Here is a 20,714-nt window from a genome sequence, read left to right as displayed (position 1 = left end):
TTACATTATCTAACTTTTGCTGTTGTATACAATGGCAAATTAAGCACAAATAGCTTCATAGAGCTGAAAGATTAGTATGAATTTAGTGTGTAACTAAGAGTACTATCTACACTAATTCTTCTCAGTTGTTTAGAAAATTATTTGATTAATATTGCCTCTTGTAGGGGGAGAAGTCTCAAAATGGAGAAAAATCTTGAAGGACCACACCAATCTTTATTGTAAAATTTAGTTCAGAGCTACAGAGGTGTATGTAGATGTAACTAAATATTTTTGTCTCTGTTGTAATTAAACATCATTGTTTTTTCCTTTCTTACCGTATAGACTTCATGGTGACCTTTTTTCTTTTTGTGTAATCTTAATTTAGTGCTACTGCTTCAGCTCATTTCTTTGGATAAAGGATGCTAATTTACTTGTATTTACAGAGATGGCCATCTCTTTTTTCACTTAATATGCTACAACATATTCTTTGCTGTTTTTCCTGTTTCTATAGAAATTTCTTGCTCAAAACAAAAAATCTTTGTGTGACTTCATCATTATAATAATTTTTAACCTTATTAATCAAAAAAAAGCTAGGAGGGTACCTTTTGGGGCCATAACATATGACAGTCGATGCTGCCTCCAAGAAATAATTAAATGGGAAAGTGATAATATGTGTGAGGGGATCTTTCTGAGACTATTTGTAAACTTTTGATTTCTAAATGTTGCCTTCAGGCTTGGTAAGAAAAGCTCAGTGTTTGTAAAGATTATCCTGACAGCAATATGCTGGGTCAATTGTCAAGACATGTTTAGCATGGGGGGATGTATTAATCTGCTATAGCTACCACTGTAAGTGGTTGGAATAAATAGAGGGCTCAAGCAGATGAAGAGGGATTAACTGTGTAAATTGAGCAAACTCTTCAATCACTAAACCAGTGATTTTACAAAGGATTAGTCTGCTTTTACAAATATTGATTACTGATTTGTTACTCGGAATGAAGATGATATAACTTATGCAGTTGCTATGTAGTATGCTATGTGAAGTGTACATCATTCATATTAATGGGATTGTCATAGGCATTACGGAAACTGACAGATTTATTATAGCAGCGCCGTTAGCATTGTCATAGTTAAGGTTGTGTCAGCATTTCCATTGAAAGTCCCATTTTCTTTTTTTGGTCTTCATAGATCAACTTGAAAATTTGCTCCGCTGAAATTTGGCAATACCAGTTTATAGTTTTGACACAATTAGTATTTTCGTGCACTATTAAAGAGAACCGAATCAACACATTTTACATTAGAAGAAAATACTGTATATGATTTTAAAAAAAATGTTTGCAGGTTTGAATTCTTTGTTTTTAGTGCAGTTTTTGAGTCAATACTGTCTGTGTATGTTCAGTAGTTTCATTAAGCCAGGTTTGTAGAAGAGTGTGTGCATGTTAACCAGTTGCTATAAAGTGAAAATAATCAAGGAATTTTTGTATAAATGAGCTCTTTTCCCTGTCTAAAGGCTTGTATGGCTTTTTTTACTGCTTCTAGTTATCTGATAAAAGTTACTATGTTTCTTACAAATCCTGTCCTGCTTATGTCCACAGACCATAGTATTATCACTTAATACTGTCCACAGACCAAGCAACACTACTCCATCAGCAGGTTCAGTTAATTCATACACCTTTAATGTTACAACTGGTTTAAGTTTCCAACACCGGTACATTCACCGGGCGGTTTGTCTTTCTAATCCTTTATTTAGATTTATGTGCAGAGGTAGGCTTAAGGAAAATTCAGGTGTTGTGTCAGAATCAAGGGACACAAGATGAGAGTTCAAGGAGTTTGGGAAAAAAATCCCACTGACATTTATTCAGCTACTTTCTCATTGTAAAAGTCTTAATTTTTAAAAAATGCCCATTTCTCTCAATGTGTCGTCTTTCTCCTCTTATACAGATATGCCGCAAAACTCAATCACAGCTCTTCTCCTAATGCTCTTTTCCCAAGTTGTGACCCCTGTTGCAGAATACGATGGTAATTCTGGTTTGTGAACTTTCAGTCCCTTAACGCTTTGGAATTTCCCATGGTAGATGCTGAAGATATGGAAACCTGTATGCGTTTACCATAGGAAAAGACAAGCTGGCATTTAGGAAGTCAATCTAAGTGACCTCTTTCACTTTTGGATTTCAATCCTATAGATGGTATCCAAATAAAAATAATTGTTGCTAACTGCAAGTAAAAAATACTATTTCAAATATTCCTACTTGATATTAAAACCAGTAAGAACTGCATAGAGTCATCTGAGAAAGATAATAGTCATATGTGAAAAAGGAAATACATTCTGTAGCTTGGTATCACTTAGAAAGGCCATTGAAAAATTAAAGTGGACATTTCGAATGACTAGATGTAACAAAATGGGACTTACGGGAGAATTGGAGCCGTTGGTCTGATGTCTTCTCTCGTGTTCAGAGAAAAACAGCTTCTGCCAGAGCTCTCGTTGCTTGGATCTTCAAGTGTATGATTTCTTCTGGAGACTTCAAATGGAGTGGAAAATATTAGTGTGGTCATTCAGAAAACTTGGAGTTGATATTGGAAGGTGGTTCTTCCTGTCAGTACTCCAACGTGAATGACCACTGAAATTTAGATCTGGAAAGCTTTCAGGAAACACAAGAGTGCTCTGCTGGCTTCTTGCAGTGTGCTCTGCTGGCATCTTACGGTGTTTCCGTTGTTCTTTTAAGTTTGGTCCCATGCAATTAGAGCAAAACAGGAAAATTTTTTATCTTTGTGGTAGCAACCTCCTTGTGAGAGGAGGTTTGAAAACAGCGATGTGTTTTTCCAACCATAAAACCTTTGGATTTTTATTACCTCTTTACTACCTCTTTCAGAGTACTTAGAAATAAAGACACTGTGTTAGTCACTTTGGAGTTTTTTACCTTTAAGTTTTCTCATGGTCTTGTAGATTGATATTTGTAAGTGCAATGTCATTGTTGCAGGAGACTGTAATTTTACCAGAACTTCCTACTTCTACATGTTGAATGATATTTGATACGCATTTTGTGTACCGCAGTGGGAAAACTTGAAAGGCTCATGTGAGATTTTTTTCCCTTTGTTTTTATTTTAAAAAGGCTTGTCTTTACATGCAGACTGCAGTGTAAAGTCATACCTCCATCTTAATCCAAATTAGCTTTCAAATGCAGAGGAGCTTGGAGTGTGATAGTTCACTGATCACTGAGCATAGCTTTTTACTCAAATTATCAGTAGTAGAAGAAATGTATCAAAAATGAGGCAATGAGGCAGAACATTCAAGCCATTTTGTGTTTGCAGGAATACATAAAATGTGGAAAATGAAATCTGTAACTTTCGTGGACCTCTTCATTGAAATCTGCAAGTGCCACTTGTAAAGATGTGAGTCTGTTTTTTGCTGACTGTAGGAACTCTAATCTCTTCTTTTATACAGATGAAAGATTTTTCAGCTCCAACCAGTAATGTTAAAACTTTTTTTGATCAAGGATATGAGCTGTTGGAGCATTTAAAATGCTTGAAGTGTGTACGTATGTTTCCTTTCAGAAGCTTAGCAGGCCAAGCCTTTGGCCAGGAGTCAGAACAGTTGGAACTTCACAGACTACACGGCTAATCCGAGAGGGCTGCCACTTGGCATAAGTGACTTCATATATAAAACATCATACAATTTACGTTGGGGTTTTTCATTGGTGTTTTGTGGTAGTCTGAGAATTTCCTTGTTTCCCTGGATTTCTTTGGTATTGCTCATTGTATTTCCAGCATGTTACACTTCTGATGAGAGCAGTAGTTAAAGTGTTCCCCTTCCCAAATATCCTATCACGGATTGAAATTCAAATTGGATGATTTTTCTGTTCAGCTAAATTTGGCACGTCTTGAACTGTAGTGGTTTTTTTGTTGGTTTGGTTTGGTTTGGGTTTTTTTGGTTGTTGTGTGGTTTGTGGGGTTTTTTTTTTTTATTATTTTTAAAGGGTGCTTAAACTAGCTTCTGGAACTAGAAACAATAATATAGGAAAGGAGGTATACACAATAGAGCTAACTTAGGAGAGGATACGGGGCAAAAAATTTGGGAAATGATAAAATTAAGAGGAAGAAAATTTATATGTTTTTTGTTTAATTGATGTGTGACTTGTAAAGAATCTAGCTTGCATGGCATTACCAAAATTTGGGTAAGAGTCACAAAGTTCACGTGATTTAAGCTCTCATAGATCTGTCAAAATGTTGTTGAGTAATAAATACTTGGATTACTATGATGCTGAAACTAAAAGAACATGTACTACTAGTTTTTAAATATAATTTGAAAGTTCATTGTTTAGCTTTGCAAGAAATGATATTTGGCGGTTTTTCTGCCAAAACATATTAAATCCTTCTCACGTTCAGTTAAATAGTTGTCATTGCTTAGTCTCAGCTTAGACTTACTTGCTGAATGAAATGTGCTAGTTGTCCAAAGGTGAAATTTTAGACCCTTCAAAAGTACTAATTAAAAACATTACGACAAAATCAGAAAAGTAATAGGAAACTTCTAGTTCTGATTACCATAAGTTTTTCTTAAGGTGTTGTGATATGTGGTTGTTTCCAAGGGATTCTTATGCTTACCAGGTGGCTATTTAAAAATAGTAGTAAACTGCAGTGTACAATTGTATTGTAGTATTACCTTTTCCAGATGTTTTAGATGTTAAGCTGAAAATTGTTTTTTTCACCTGGACATATTAAATGCTAGCTTTTAACTTGCTGTTTGATAAACCTATAGGATTTCTTCCTATTAGTCATCTGGGAATACAGGAATCATGATGTGGTTAAAGATGCTATCCATATGCAATTTGACATCATGCTGGTCATACTCCAGCTGTAGACTCTTTATTCCTGGCCTTTTAATTTTCTCTGATTAGCTAACAGCACCTTCTGTGGTTCAGCTATCGTGTAGATATTCTGAATCTTTACTTAGGGTTTCTAATCAAAATTGGATGTGTGTGCTTGTCTGTGAGAAGATGCTGGGAAATTTCAGCTTGCCGACGTCATTTCATGAGAATTTCCAGTACCTCTAATTGATCCATGATGGTCTATTTTGACTTGCTTCTATCTGCAGTGCAGAGGCATTGTTATCTCTGTGTTTTCCTCCGTATTTTAATTCTCATAACAAAGTAGGAAGCTGAGCTGCTTACTGCATAGGCAAAATTTGTATTGTCAATCTCTGCAACTGATACACTTTTCTGTTAGCTGTAGTGTGGGCCTCTGGGTGATTGAAACCTTTCTGTCTTGCGCTGGAATGATTGATTAAAGTTTAATGATCCTTGGAGGGATTTAAGCAAAACTTTTACATTTCTGTGCCTTGTATTACAGTGGTCTGAGCGGTAGACTTTGTACAAGAGATCTTTTCTTTACTGCTGTATCTTCTTTCTGTCTTCTTGCCTCAGAATCTTTGAGAAACAGCAGAAGCGGGAAGGCTGCTCCTGTGAAGCGTGCAGTGGCCCCTTTTATAACCCTGGGGGATAATGCCTGCTCACAGCAGAAAACATTACTTTTCTTTTTTTTGCCATGTGCCATGGGTGTCATTTGTGAAATTTTAATAATTACCTATGTGAAAGTAAAATCTGGATCAAGGGGTGAGAGCCATGAATTCCTCTGTACATTAAGGTGCTATGCAAAACGTAACAGTGGGCGTTTTAGAACCAATTTGAAAGCCAACAAAAGAATGCGTAAGTCCAGGACAATATTGGTTTATAAATTCAAAGTTAAGTTTGGATGAGGAGTGTGTGATCCAGGGTAATTCCATTAGGCTGTGGATCCTGGTGAATGGAGTCTGACTGTCTGACTCCCGTAAATTATTAAAAAAAAAAAACAAACCAAAACAAAACCCAAAAGTCTTTGTCAAATGAAATATGTTACAACTACTAAAGAAACTTTGCTCAGAAAACAGATGAGGATTGAGAAGCCATAGGTGTAAGATTTTTAAATTTAAAATATCTAAATACAGTTATTTAATTAGGGGCTAAATGAAAAAGGCAAAGAGACAGATTGCAAGCATGCTAACTGCTTAAAAGAACTAAGTATTTCTGTAAAGAATATGTCGCAGTGGTTTTTAGGCTGCCTGGCCTACTGCCGCCTTCTGAGCTTACAGGAAGGGAAGGGAGGAGAAATGCTCATACTGCTCTCCTTCCAAGGGAGGAGTCAAGAAGAAATATTCAGCATTTAGGCCTCTGAGGGTGTGGTATTAGTGTTTGTAACCCAAACTTCATATCCCAAATTAGAAAGGATTAAAACTAGAAACAGATGACACTGCTTTAAGTATTCTTTAATAAAATACACTGCTGGCTCTTCTTAGAGGAATATATCAAGGCAAGTTACTCCGCGAAAATTATTGTAAACTCTTAGAGAACACAATGGTGAATGCTGGGGATGGTTCCAGAGCAAACATAGACTAGGCAGTCTTTGGAACAAGCACTTTGAAGACCAAAATGCTAACCTTTCTTGAACCAATGTTTCAAAAGCTAAACATTTCCATTATATTTGTTCCCCTGAATGAAATGCATTTTCTTTAACATTTATCTTTTGATTCTTGCATGTTAAACTAATTCAGAACTATTAGGCTACTACATTTGCAAAGTACTGAAGTGGTCTTTGTGAAAATGTTCAAGGCAGTTAATGAAGCTAATGAGATTTTATGTGATCTTCCTACGGCTAACTTTTCCTTAATCAGAAGACTCTAGGAAATGGGATTTTTTAAAATTCAGTATACATTAATCTTATCTTTAATAAAAAAAAATGTAGGGAGAAAGTATGCATATGAAAGTAAAACACCTCCTCTTTAGCCTAGATTCACAGTGCTTGTGCAACAGATGTGACCCCAGTGTATTGCTATGTACAGATTCAAAGATAATTGAATCCCTCTGTAGTAGCTATTAAAAATGGGTAAATGCTATATTTCCAGATCAAAATGAAATGGAGAGATATGAAGAATTTTGGGAGGAGTGTGGGAGAAGGGGGGTGGAAGGGAAGAAAAGAAAATAAAAATACTTTTTGTGTTGCTAGAAACATTACTTCTTCTTTGCTCAACTTTAACACAAATATTTTCAGAAAATCTTTGCCAATTTAGAATTGCAGCCTGAGAGATATCATAAAAGCCCTGAGCTTGAGAACAACCCCCCCTATTTTCTGCATTTTAAAGGATATTATTTCAATAGAGTAGCAACTCTCTGTTTTTAGGGAAACATACAGTTTCATACTAGATTATAAGATACACTTTCATATTGCCAGCATTTTTCCTCTCTGTTTTCTGGCTGATGTCAAAGTTTTTCCTAACAATAATTCAAACAGGAACAGATTTCAGTTTCTCCTTTTGTATAAATGGGTCTTCAGTGCAGCAAAAAGGAAGCTGGAAAAATAATTTTCAATAATAGTGATTAGGTTTTTTTTTTTTTTGAGTTAAAGGAAGATAAAGAAATAGCAATCACTGTTTTCTCCATATAATCAAATTAATGTATTTTGTCCTGGCAGTTTTCTTTTACAAGGATTGAGGAACAATGAATTATTGTTATTTGAGCAAGAAGTCTTTACCATTATAATAGTTAAACCTATGGTCGTCTACTAGGAAAGCAAGCTCTAATCAACCACTTAACTGTTACTGAATTACACTTATCTCCACTTCGCCTGTTTAACTTCCCATAAGCATGCTAAGCACCTCTTTAGAATGCATTGACCTCTAATTATTTCTTGCTTTATGTATCCCTTAGCCCACATTGAAGAAATAAAAAATATTCTTATTGGTGTACACTGCAGAATAATACAACATAGTTTTGTTTTATTTATTTTGTATACAGAATCAAATTTTAACACCTTTGGGCCCTCCAAAAATCAAAATGCCGTGCATAATGATTGAATTTCATGCTTTATCATGTGAAGTGACACTGATGAAACTGTTTTTAAGTAATGGGCCAAATTCACTATTGCAGTAGGGTGTAAAATTGCATCATTCAGTCTTTCGACTATCTGATTACCAAGTTGCAAAAAATTGTAGCCATCCCGTAAGATGTAGTCTGAGGTCTTTCTAAAGTCACAAGATGCATTGGATTTGTGGGATTTGTGCAATGGAATCTGTACATTAATACACCTATGTTAATAACATTCATGTTTTACTGAAGTCAAAGCATGACTGGTAGAAAAGCTAGCTTTATGCTTGAGTGAGAGCATTTTACTTTCTTTTCACTGGAGGAATTTTTAGCCTGGCAGCAATAGCATTGTAATAACTGCCAGCTGCTCACTTGGCACAAGAGTGCCTAGAACCAAGAGGGAAGAGCCTGGTGCATTATATGTGTAATTTACTTTTCTCTAAAACTTGAAGGTTTAGACCTCATAAATATTTTGATCTGGTCTTTGATGGCCTTTGTACACATCAGTCTGGGAATATGCATGTGGAGCATAGCTTGCAGATTTTAGTTTGGAGTACATTGAAGTAATTCCCACCAGGATAAGAAGAGAAATTATTCTGGGAGATTCATCTGTGAGTGGGTGGTCAAGAAAGAAGGAAAACCTTTAACATTAAGCAGATGGACCTCCCTCATTTTATACTGTATATTGGGAATGCAAGATAATCATCTCCCCAAATATTGGATAGTATTGACCTGATTTTCACATCAAAAGAATAAGGTTCAAGACATTATTTGTCAGGTAGAAACTTGGGAGTGGAAAGGAGACTTTTTTTGTATGCTCAACTCTGTGCTTGCCCACGACTGTCAGGGCAATGATACAGCAGAAATTAAGTCTGGAAGGGTACACAGGAGCAATTGTTGTACCTTTCTCCACTTGTAAACTCACACAGCTGCAAGCCACAGAGCACTTCTTGACTCACAGTGCCACTTTACTTTTTGGTATTTAAAACTGGCTTCAGAACTACAGTGTACGAAAGGAGAAACCAGGGAAGAGTATGGGCCTTTTTAACATCTTTATTTCTAAATCCTTGAGACGTATCTGGAAACAGGCCATACAGGGGTAGGAAGTAGGTGGGAAAATATGGTGGTCTCTGGTCTGATTTTGGGAGAGAAATTTTGCTCTGATCTGGTAATCAGTTTGACCATAAGTATCTGAGCAACAAACACTGAGGCACTCAAGAAAGTTAATACCAGTGGGTGCTACCTTGCATCCTTAGGATGCAAGTTCCTTGCATCTCTAGATTTCATTTCTTATGGTGGACAATCGCCAGTGAAATTAGAGGAAACTGAAATTCAGGCCATCTTACCTGCATCTATGAGGGAAGGGAAAAATTTTCCTTGTCATGAAGATGTCCTGGGGCATGCATGGGAGTATAATATTTGGGAATTCAGAGCTTAAACTCTAAAGGAGTATGTGATTTGAAGCAAATTGTTTAATTTCGTTCACAGTTCTTTATTAAAAAAAAAACAGTAGTGCCTTCTTTCTTGGCAGTCTTTCTCTGTGTTAAATAGATTCTTTGTAGAAGGAGCTGTCTTGTTCAAAGTCCCGTGCTGTAGTCAACTAATGAGTCTCTGATCTTAGCTGCTAGTGTAATGTAAACAAATACTGCTTTACTTTAACAAAGTGCTGCTTTAGTGATACCTTTTTTTAGGATATTTGTGCCAAGCCTGATCTATTTCAAATGAATGGGGAAGCAGCATTTTGATTGAAAGCAACTGCAAGAACCAACCTGTTACGCAAATCCCAAGCTTTCAGTTGGGAGGTTCCACATCTAGAGATTGCAGTTCACTCTAAATCCTGTTTGAGATGTGGACAAGAGAGTAAAGCAATGAAAAAGTGGAAGAAAGGTAGAAAGGTGAGACGCAGTTTAGGGGTCTTCCATGCTGGCTCTAGGCAGTAGCTGGAAGGACGATGTCATTCTCTCTTCTTTCTTCCCCTCCTTGTTTTTGTTCCAGTACAGGGGTAGGAGTGTATCTGTGTTTGTGTCTTCTTCCTGCCACATATGCACAACACCTGTGGTTAATGAGAATCTGAGAGGAGGTGGTTCTTTCTCTTTCCTTTATACTTTTCATACTACTTATTCTCCCTCCCCTTCCTTCTGGATGTACAGGGGAATGAAAGAAGGAATTTAGCCAGATTTATGCTTTTTCTTTCATGTACAGCTGTATGTGTCTTGGGATATTACAACTGGGTCCCTTTCTCCTGCCTTTTCACTAAAGTTCCATCATATTTTGTGGTTCCCAGGCTTCTCTGACAGAAGGATGATAATATGCACGTGATCTGTTTTTGCTTCAGCTACTTACAGATTGTGAGTAGCAGTGGGGCTAACCAGCTGCTGCTTGTTTTGTGGAGTTGATGCCTCAGTTGTTTTGAGAACAGAAGAAGAAACTGGCTCCTCTGCAGGTTGAGGGTGGGAAGAGGCCTTCTTTCTGCAGTGTCACCAGAACAGTGTAAGACTGCCTTTTTTCATGCAGGTTCTTTTCCACACAAGCTTTCAGTGCCCTGTGTGAAATAAATGTAGTTTCAGAAAATGCCATCATCGAATTTATCCCGACTTGTCTCAGCAGAAGCAGCAAAACTGGGAGTGGAATTTTGATGCTGTGAAGTAGTTGGTTCAGCTGAGCTTCTACCTATAGGCAGAATAACATTAAGGAGTCCCCAGAGTATGTGCTTGTTTGGGACTGTGTCCCATTTGATTTGATTATTCACTAAATGATCACTTGCCAAGCTTTCTCATCAAAAACCAGACTGATGCAAACAATAATGTATAAAATTAGATCCAAATAGTTGTTGAAATTCTTAAATTCAAAAATTTAAGAGTGAACTGGTTTTGTTTGTTTGTTTAATTCTGTTTTGTGTCTTCCACATCTGTGGGGATGCACTGTTTTAAAATGAGCCCTACTGGATGAGGTAAAGCTGTAAGTGTTGCACACTGATGCCTCCCAATGACCAATATAAAGCAGCACACTATGTATATTTGTAAAACTCTTTACCTCCCCCACTCATAATATCATCATTAGATCATCTTTTAAAGTAACTATTAAACTTACCATGTACCAGCCAGCGAGTGTCTTTGTGTTAAATTCTCATTTAACCTTGTGCAGTGATTGCATATCATCAAGTGAGGGGGGATAGCTGCAGCATTTTAAAATGCAGGTACATGGAGCCAATAACTCTTCTGTTTTTAACACAGTAGTAAGAATTCCATAGAAGCTGAAATAATAGCTAGTGTACTCCTAATCTTTAAAAATAATATTAATTTAAAAAATTCAGTGAAAATGTCAATGTATGTAAAATTTTATGGTATCCAACAAAATCTTTTGTTGTCTAAAAGCCAGTTATATTTTTTTTAAGGAATGCATTCTCGTTTTAGGTATTTTCATACTTTAAAAAAATAACATTCTCTGCAAGTTCCTACCTCTCTTTCTTGTATTTTTCCTCTCACAACTGTATTTAAATAAGACCACCATAAACCAAATCATTTGTGGACACTGATTAAAAAAAAATCTCTATTTTAAGGGGCAACCTAAAAATCCAGGAAGTTGGCATCACCTTTCAGAGACAGTGTTCTTGGTTCAAGGTCAGACAATTGATCTTTAACCCACCCTGCATAGTTTAAAGTGTTTTTTTTTAGTACCGGGGTTGTCTGCTGGTATCAGTCCTTTTTTGTATGTTTATATTGGTAGAACTTAATGAGATTACGTGTATTTTGATGAACAATTGCTGTTGTGTAAACTTGCCACCTACCTACAGTGACTCTTATGAATATTTGATGATAATAAGTAGTAGGAACTTCACTGTGATGCTCACACACACTTAAAAAACCAGCAGCACAGGAATAGCTTTTGTTCTGCTTTTTTGCTTGCGGTAAACAGTATGAGATTTATATACATGTTAATTATAAGGCATATCTAGCATATTTCTGTTCTTAATACTAGGAGTTCCGTTTAAATCATTATTCTGTTGTTTTAGGAGGGGAAGGATGCAGGATGGAAGATGCAATTTTTAACATTGAGATTTCTATTTTAAGTTGAGGCAAGGTTGACTGGTCGGTGTCGTGCTTCTAGCTATGAATTAGCGGTTGAGAAAATGGAAAAAAATACAGTGGAACATACCATTTTGCAGATGCAGCCACGTTCTACAAAATCTAAAATTAGTATCTGTAGATCAACAATTTTGTAGACTTTTGTGCAATGTCTTTGGTCTGTCCAGTATCACCCTATAGATCCTATAGGCAGTACTTTTGTGTCATATTGCAAATCAGGCAATGTCTGTCAACAGCAGGCATCACCTTTTGTCATCTCTTCATCTGGTTTCTTTTTATGTAGATGGTGTAATAGAGGGTCCTCACCTTGTATGTTGTTTCAAGATGTTTTTGTGCGAAGCTGGTATTGAAAACCACATTCCTGATTTAATTGTGTTGAATTGTGATACTTGGTTTTGTTTGCACATTTGAAAACTTACTGCTTTCATTATCCAGCTTGCTTTACAGACCATGTTCAAAACACAAACTAATGTTTTCTAAGTTGCCATAGCTTGTTTAATTACATATTTTTCCTTCTGAGACTTATGGGGCCTGCTACACAGCTATATTTTTCCTTACTAAAGTGGTGACGACAGCAGCAACAGCTCTGACATTTACTGTTAGAGGTTTTTTGTACTTAAAATAATCTGGCATAGTAGTTACTAGAATTATTTTTTCCAGTAGCTCCTGCATATTGAGAGTGTAAAATCTGTAAGTTTATTAATGCTACTATAGTATTTTTCTTGAAAAGTGGTGCTTTACAGAACTTATTTTTCTTTCAGGGAATCAGTTTCCTGCTATTGCAGCTCAAGATCTTCAGTTTGTTCTGAAGGCTGGATACCTGGAAAAACGCAGAAAAGGTAAGTCTAACTACCTTTGTGAAAACTAGTGCATATTTTATATCTTGGAAGTCTATGTGTCAGTATTTGATGTTATACACACAAATAACTTCATACAGGAGTGATAAATAAAATGGTATAGAAGCTGGAATGTTGAAGCATTATCATGCAAAAGAAGCACAGCACATAATTGCTCCTGTAGTATTAAAAGAAAATCCTATTTCTTTATTGACTAAAAAAATCATGCTGTGAAAGTCCACTATCGGCCATAACTCAGACACTTTCAGATATTTTTGAAGAAAACATTAGGAACATATGTAAAAGTACCATATGTTGACTTCATGTTTCAGTGAGCATCAAGATTTATTTTCCTTCAAGAGGGCAAATATTGATCTCAGCTTTGGCTCAGTCAATATTTACCTTGATTCAATAAATCTTATATTGTCACTTTAATACCCACTTAATGCTGCAATAACTCTAGGAAATATTTAGGAAGTTGTTCATTATTTCCTTATATTTAATGTTACACATGACTTCTCTCTTTATATGATTTCAAATTCCCATTTGTTTTCTTACCACCAATTTTTATTTCTAATTTCCTTCTCAGTGCCATACATTTCTCCTCTTCATATCTAGATTTTGTTTCTTTTCATTAGCACCTTCCCTGTCTTCTCCTCCCTCTTACCTCACCCTTGAAAAGAAGTAACATGTTTGTGTTCAATAATGGCATAAAGTGATATAACACAAATTATATTAATTGCAGATCACAGTTTTCTCGGCTTTGAATGGCAGAAGCGTTGGTGTGCTATCAGTAAGACGGTCTTCTATTATTATGGAAGTGACAAAGGTAATTATAATAATTATGATAAACTATAAAAATTATCTTTTAATGCACATTAGAATATGAAAGCTTTAGAGGAGTTGAAAACTGCGAATCTAAGGTCATTTTAAGAAAGCAAATGAAACTTCTAAAAGAAGTTCTTAAACATGCTGTGAATTTTAAAAATGTGTAAATATTCTTCAGATCTATAAATGATGTGCTCATTTTCTGAGGAAATTGAGGAAAAAAGATTAAGGTACTTGTAAAGCTACTTTGTGTGCCAATAACAGCTAGCTATTAGGTTTGATAGTATGCTGGTACTCAATTGATTTACTGGACAGAAAATGTTCTTTCTGTCCAAATAAGATTTTCATTTTAAAACACCCTCTAGCAATTATACCTTCCAAGTTTTTTAAAGATAGTTCTATCCAGGAAAATATTAGTCTAAAAACTGCATAGTGGAGTTCCATGTTTCTTTATAAATAGCTTATGTTCTGAAAAAGCTAGAAATGAAGTAATATGTTTAACTAAAAGCCAGTCATGGAGACTAAAGCTAGCTTCTGAAGGTGACTTTTAACTTTTAATGGCCAGTTTAGAAAGAATCCGGCATAAATGTTGGGATATCGCTTTGAATTTTTAAAATTGACAGTCAAATAAAACATCCTTTAAATTGTGTGCCAAGTGTATTTGATGTTTAAAGGTAAAACAAATGATACAGAAATACATCTTAGTAAATTTTAAAAGTGCAATTACGTCTTCTTTCTCCCCCCCTCCCCCAATACTTATTCCTGGGCAAACTTTCCATTGAAGCTTTTTTCTTCTGCTTATGTTTCTGTGACTCTACTTGAGAGTAGTGCAGGTAATTATTTTGTGTTGTTCTATTCAAAGGCTAATTGAATTTGGTCCAGATTGTTTCATTCCTCAATAAGCTGACTCATTTAAACTCATCCTCTCTTTAAAAACGAAAGAAATAAAGTAAGGGTCTAATTGTAAGTCCAGTTTTCGTCTTGCTACAGTTTCCCATCATATTCTCTGTTTCCAGAGTATATCTGCTAAATGTTTCCTTTTCTTCTTTACTCTTTTCTTGGGATTGACAAATTGATCAGGCTTCAAAAACATAAACAATCTTTCTTCAAAAATTTTGAGGAGGTGTGGCATAACACTGATTTGTCAGTAATGATTTATTTCTTTCTTTGGAAAATTATCTTGTGCTGTTTATATATAGTTATAAGTTATCTAGTACTTGAAAATGGCAATTTTTTTTGTCAGAATATATTGCTAGTTCTTAAAGATTGTTCTGGGTTTTTAAATCTTTGTCTTTTCATCTGCTAGTTTTCGCAAAAAAAAAAAAGCTTGGGTTTTTTTTCCTTGTGTCTGTTCTAATGATTATTTATGCTTTCTAGCATATGGTCTTTGGATTAAGGCAGGAAAACTGCTCACCTGCTCTTTTTCCATCCTTTTTTTTTTTTTTTTCCCCTGTCTTTTGCAGCAACCTAACTATCAAGGCTACATTGTCATTTCTAAGACCTATGCTAAAAGTTAAGATACATGGAGGCATGTTCCCCAGCACTCGGACAGTTGGTGTCATGTTAGGAATTGGCTGTGATATGCTGTGGGATCTCTTCCCTTTATGGATCTATAGACAGATGCTTTGGCTTATACATTTACAGCTTTTGTAGGCTGCAGATTGTTTAGGGAAGATCCTCCTAACTGTAACTTAATGATGTGGGAGAAGCACATAGTCTATGGATCATCTTTTGGGAATTGTATAGACATGGCTGGACTCCAAACAGTAGCTCATGGAGGAAGCAAATAAATCAGATGCATGAATTTCTGCCCTACCTCCATGTGACTGGTGCTGTTAGTGCAGAAAAACTAGCGCAGCATGGTGGAATCGTTTTGTCTTGCAGATCTGGGATGACCAACAGTCACTCCAGTACTTGCCTTTGAAGAAGAAAGCTTTTTTTCTAGACTGGTCACAGGTACTTTCTTCAGCCCTCTGATGCCATAGTACAGAAAGGTGCCTGTTCCAGTGCGGGAGCAAATTGCCATCATTGTGTGGAAACTGGGTGCCAGCGATTGCTGTAGTTCCATGGCAAACTAGTTTGCTGTTGAAACTGAGCCGTTGTCCTGATGGTTGTGAACGTATGTGCTGGTGTTTATCATGCTGTTTAGCTGCAGATTGCCAGCATGGATGAGGTGTGTGATGAGACAATCCTGAGGAGATGTGGCATTTAGTCACTGGAAGAACCTGAAACTGTTTTCACTCCTGCTATTACGGCCAGCAGTGGTACCTGCCGTAGTACACTGTCGTATTGGGGCCTTTCTTCCTGTGCTGTGACTCTTGATAAGATAACTTGGACCACACAGAAAATGAAGGCGTGTTCTTACCAACTGTAGAACAGCAGTGAAGTGTGCATCTGGGTGGCTTCATGCAAATTGCTGCCACCTCCTGAATCGTTGGGATGGCATCTGTCTAAACGATGCCGGTCTGCCCTCCCCTGTCTGCAGATGTTTTGTATCAGCTGGGCCCTGGTTTCTGACAGGTTCCAGGACTGATTCACACAACAGGAAAACTCCCCCTCGTCGATGTGAACACGGTTTGAAGAGAGATGAGGGAGAGGGGGAATTCCATACGTGCTCAGTCCTGCTGCCTGTGTCACTTCTAATGGGTAATGGAGTGCTAGTTGCAGGATGTAATGCAGAGAGGCAGCAGGGATTTTGAGGTCCTGCTTGGCTTGTTTTGCGTTGTGTATGTTTTTAAAACCGGACACGTAGGCGAATAATCTGTGAAGGATGTTTTGTGTCTGGTGCAGTGTGTATTTTGTTGGCCAAGGTTTGATTTTCATGCTTAAATATCAGTGTAAATGTAACTGAATGCTAAATGTGTGGCTATAGGATGCCTTTTTATTAGGTTGTGTAGATTTGTGGTTTCCAAACCAGTTTTAATTCTTCTAACTTTATCCTTTTTTCACTGGGAAAGCAAGAAGTATGGAAGTGTATAAAGCTCACAAACACATGTAAGGAAAAGTTTCAGAACCATTTATTCAGACCTGAATGATGAAAAATATGAGGCCTAATCCAGGAGAATATAGTACAAGCTAAAGCCTGTGAAAATACAGTAAATGACTGTATGTTTGTGTATGTCTGTGTGTTCACCTAAGAGATTACAGCATCCTTTTAACAGTTGTGATGCCTGCAGGCTAATGAATCTCTTGTTTCCCTGTTTCCTCCTCTATTTTCTCGTACATTTGGTGCAGCATTGGATAGTGAAACAATGTTAGTTATCCCTGCAATATAGACAGGTCTAAGTGAACACCTAAATTTTTTTTTTCCCTGATCAATGGTACGCAGAGTAGATGGAGGAACAAGGCTTAAAAGTTTGACCTAATTACATGTCAGAAATAGGTATTGCAGGAAGCGCGTGTATATTTATGCTTGTGCTGCGATATCTGTTGCCAGCATGTGGCCCACAACATTGCAGAGAAGTGTGTTCAAATGTCAGAGCTGGCTTGGATTTCCAAAAGCTTGCCTGGTCCTCCTTTTCATAGTCTTTCCTTCCATAAACTTTTTACAGTCCTTCTCTTTTCTTTGCTTCCCTGTAGTTGCATCCTGAGTTGGTACCCTGTTTGCATATCGTTTTGCTATACGATCTCTGGCAGTTCCTGTGTACTCAGGCACCTAGGTGGTATGGCTAACCTTTCAGACCTCAAAGTGCATGGAGGAAAGTTAATTTGTTGCTTTATAAATGAATGAATTAATGGCTCCATTACTTCTTCCTCACTAGGCCACAATGTTATATGCCCTTCTGTCTCAGCAAAGTGGAGAGATCAGCTAAATGTTTAGCAAGACAGTAATGGATCACATCATGGTAATTTTTTCCCCTGTTAATCGGCACTAAAAATTTATTTTCGTTTTTGTAACTTGAAAATGGTATCTGCCTGCCTACCAGTAATATGATGTTGAAGAGGGGAATAATTCAGAGGCTTTTAGAAAAGGCTGAGTTTATTTACTTATTTATTTGTGTTTTCATGGACATGAAAATTTTGGATTTCTCTGAATAGTAAGATAGTGATGGCCAGGCCAATTGGATGGACTACTTCTATTTGTGCAGAAGAGGGTTTTTGTTTTATTTTGTGTTTTGGTTTTTTTAAGAACTTTGTGACTGAACAATATTAAGGGAGAGGGAAGCCTAGTTAGAGTTACATTTGCAAATCTGTCCTAGTGACTCACCTGACCAGGCTGCTGGAATTTCTGCCACATGCTAAGCTTGCAATTTTCTTCTTCTAGGAGTGAGGAAAGATACACAAACCCAATGGAAAGCTGTTGAACTATCATTTTGCTTTTAGCTACAGACCTCCTTCTCTTAGTCCTCCCCCTCTGAACAACCAAACCACACAGGAAAGGCAAAAATCCTTGTTTAGTTTAGACTTTACTTTTGACAGAATCCATAATTGAAATCTGCAGGAATTGTGAATGTTCAATAAGACTTTGTTGTAGCAAGGTGATGGCAATCAAAGGCATCTATCTAATGACTACTGAATCCTCTGCTATGAGAATGTTAAATTCAGACCTCGAGAGGCACACTTGCCATGAATAGTGCATTATTTAAAAAATAACTATTGAGTATAAGCAAACTGAATATAAATAAACTGGTGCTCTAAATAGTGTGCTTCAATCATTGCCTCCATTTCTTCATTTTTTAAATTTAGATTTCTCAGAGGACTAGATTAAAGGAAAGAAAGAAAGGGGGAAAAAAAAAAAAAAGTCGATTGCTTTTCAGATCTGCTATCTAAAAGGGAAGAAATCCTGTGATGCGTTTGGAAAGGACTGTTCCAAAAGCTGGAAAAGGAGTTACCATTTTGGAGATACTGACACACACTATTTTTAGAAAGCAGATATCCTGCATATGGAAAAGTATGTGAAACTACATTTAGCATGAAGCCATGTAAACCATAAGATCTTATAAGCTCCTAATTTCAAGATGAAGAGAGTTAAATTATAGATTCTAATAGTATCTATAAATACTTTATCATTCTCTGAAATCTTTCTGTCTGCCTTTGTTCCTTAGCCTTTCTCTGTAACTTCTTTCCTTTCTACCATCCGAGTCTTCTCTGTTCTTCAGAATGCACTAATTCTTTTTACATGTGCTAATAATATGGGCACATTGCCTTAGGCCTCAAATTTACAACCCAATCATTTCAAGACCCCGTTGAAGGTTTACCCTTCTTTGTTTTAAAAGTTCCCATGGACTCAGTTACGCAAGGTTACTTCAAAGCCCTTTTTCTCTGTTTCCCTTGAGACTCTTTTTTCCCAATATAATATTGGCCCCATTTCCGTTGTTAACAACATTTCACTGTTTTTGGGATGAATGAAGTTTGTATGTAAGAAAAATGTTTAAAGTGGCTCTCAAATTTCATTCAGATCTGTATTTTCTCTATTTTAAATATAGCCCCCATATTTATTTCTCTCAAATATCTATGTACTAGTTTTGACTTTTTTTTTAATACTTAGCACCCGACTCTCCACTCTGTTATACTAGCTTTTTACAATGCTAAATTCCTGGTGCAAAATGATCTACACAGACGCAGATTTATTTTTCTGTTGTGTGCCTGACATGGGGAGAAGGGAAGAGGAGGAGGAGATGAGAGCAAAGAACAGCTTATTCTGAAATGAGATTTGACCTAATTGTGGAACAACTTATGCTTGATGATGTTCACGATCCTTTTTGTTTTTACAAGACTGATAATATTATACCTTTGCAATTCTATGTTGTTCTGGGACAACTTAAGGGTTTCCCATTGTTGAATTACAAAGCCCTATCTTGAGAAAATAAGAGGCAGCAAGAATGTTGTTGTTCTTCAGAGAAGTGTGTGCCATCCGCTTGTCTATACACTCCTAAGTATGCTGTTGTATTCCTGCCTAGGCAAAACTCCGGTTCTGATTTGGGGTTCAAAATGAAAGTGAAATCTCTGTAATGTAAATGTGCTTCCTGAAGCTACTTTTAAGGCTTGCATCATAAAGACCAACTATATCTGATTTTAAGTCTCCAGGTAAAATCTTTGTCTTCGAAGTTTTTGGATATCAAAAACTGTTTAAATCTCCCTAAAGCACAGTCTCCAGAAAATATTTCTGATATAAACAATGTAAGTCTGAATGTGAAAGTTCACAGAAGTCACTCTGGCACTAACTTCACATGGCAGCTTTAAACTGAAAGTCCAAGTCTGTCTGCACAACTATTTAGCTGCAAGCCTTTGCTGATAAATGAAGTCAAGATGATCGTTGAGTCTGATGATCACAAGATGGCCTTGCCTTCAAGCCCGCACCTGACTACTGTGCCTGGCCAAACAGCTACCATGGTCATGGTTTGCTCCACGGTGATCACCTACTGTGCCTGGCCAAACAGCTACCATGGGTCATGGTTTGCTCCACGGTGATCAGGTGGTGGGGTTGGTCTCCAGTCCCACCTGGAAAGGTGTATTCTGCAAGAGCAACTGGGATTTGTAGACCTCCATTGCTTGTCACCATCAGAGCATGCAGCTGAGCTATAGCAGACCTGTGTCGATTCAGTATTTGTGGAGCCATTTCTCAGGACATACTAGGTCTTATCTCTGGCTTGCTGCCACAGGGAATGTGAATGCATACTGAGAGTCTTTCTCTCAACTTTAATGGGTTCCGGGTCAGGGCTGTGAAGTGTCTCATTGTCTTAAAATTTCCTCATGGTCAACATTTTAAGCATATGCTACACTGGACTTTAATCAGAGGTACTTTATTGCACAGGCAATTAGAAGCAACAGTAGAAATGCTGTGACTAGTCTGTTGCTATAAAGATCAGTGAAAGAATTTAATAGCAAAGGTTATATTTTTTTTTTTGGTGGTGTGTACCGGTAATTTTCATTAGCACTGGAACGGCATGTTCAGAGAGATAAAGACAGTATAAATAATAAAACAATCAAATGCAATATGGATACCATGCATTGCGTTCCCCTTCCAGTGTAAAGTACAGCATCTTTCTGTTTTAACTGTAACGCTCTTTGAAAGAAGGAGTACCAGTACAGAGATCATCTGAGATTAGCTCTATAAAACTGTATTACCATAAAAGGGATCACCCATGCCACAGAGAAGC

The 20,714-nt window shown here is 36.8% G+C and overlaps 1 protein-coding gene across 1 annotated transcript in view; it reads left to right on the top strand.

Annotated features, from left to right (window-relative positions):
- The window catches only part of SKAP2 (src kinase associated phosphoprotein 2), a 110,352-nt gene that overhangs the window by 50,799 nt on the left and 38,839 nt on the right, over positions 1–20,714 (top strand). Inside the window, exons 4-5 of the mRNA XM_009579211.1 lie at positions 12,712–12,789; positions 13,532–13,615. Coding sequence (XP_009577506.1) covers positions 12,712–12,789; positions 13,532–13,615 — 162 coding nt within the window. The remainder of the gene's footprint in view (positions 1–12,711; positions 12,790–13,531; positions 13,616–20,714) is intronic.

This window comes from Fulmarus glacialis, unplaced genomic scaffold (assembly GCF_000690835.1).
Source record: "Fulmarus glacialis isolate BGI_N327 unplaced genomic scaffold, ASM69083v1 scaffold7966, whole genome shotgun sequence".
NCBI lineage: Eukaryota > Metazoa > Chordata > Aves > Procellariiformes > Procellariidae > Fulmarus > Fulmarus glacialis.
This window is presented reverse-complemented; position numbering and strand designations above follow the sequence as displayed.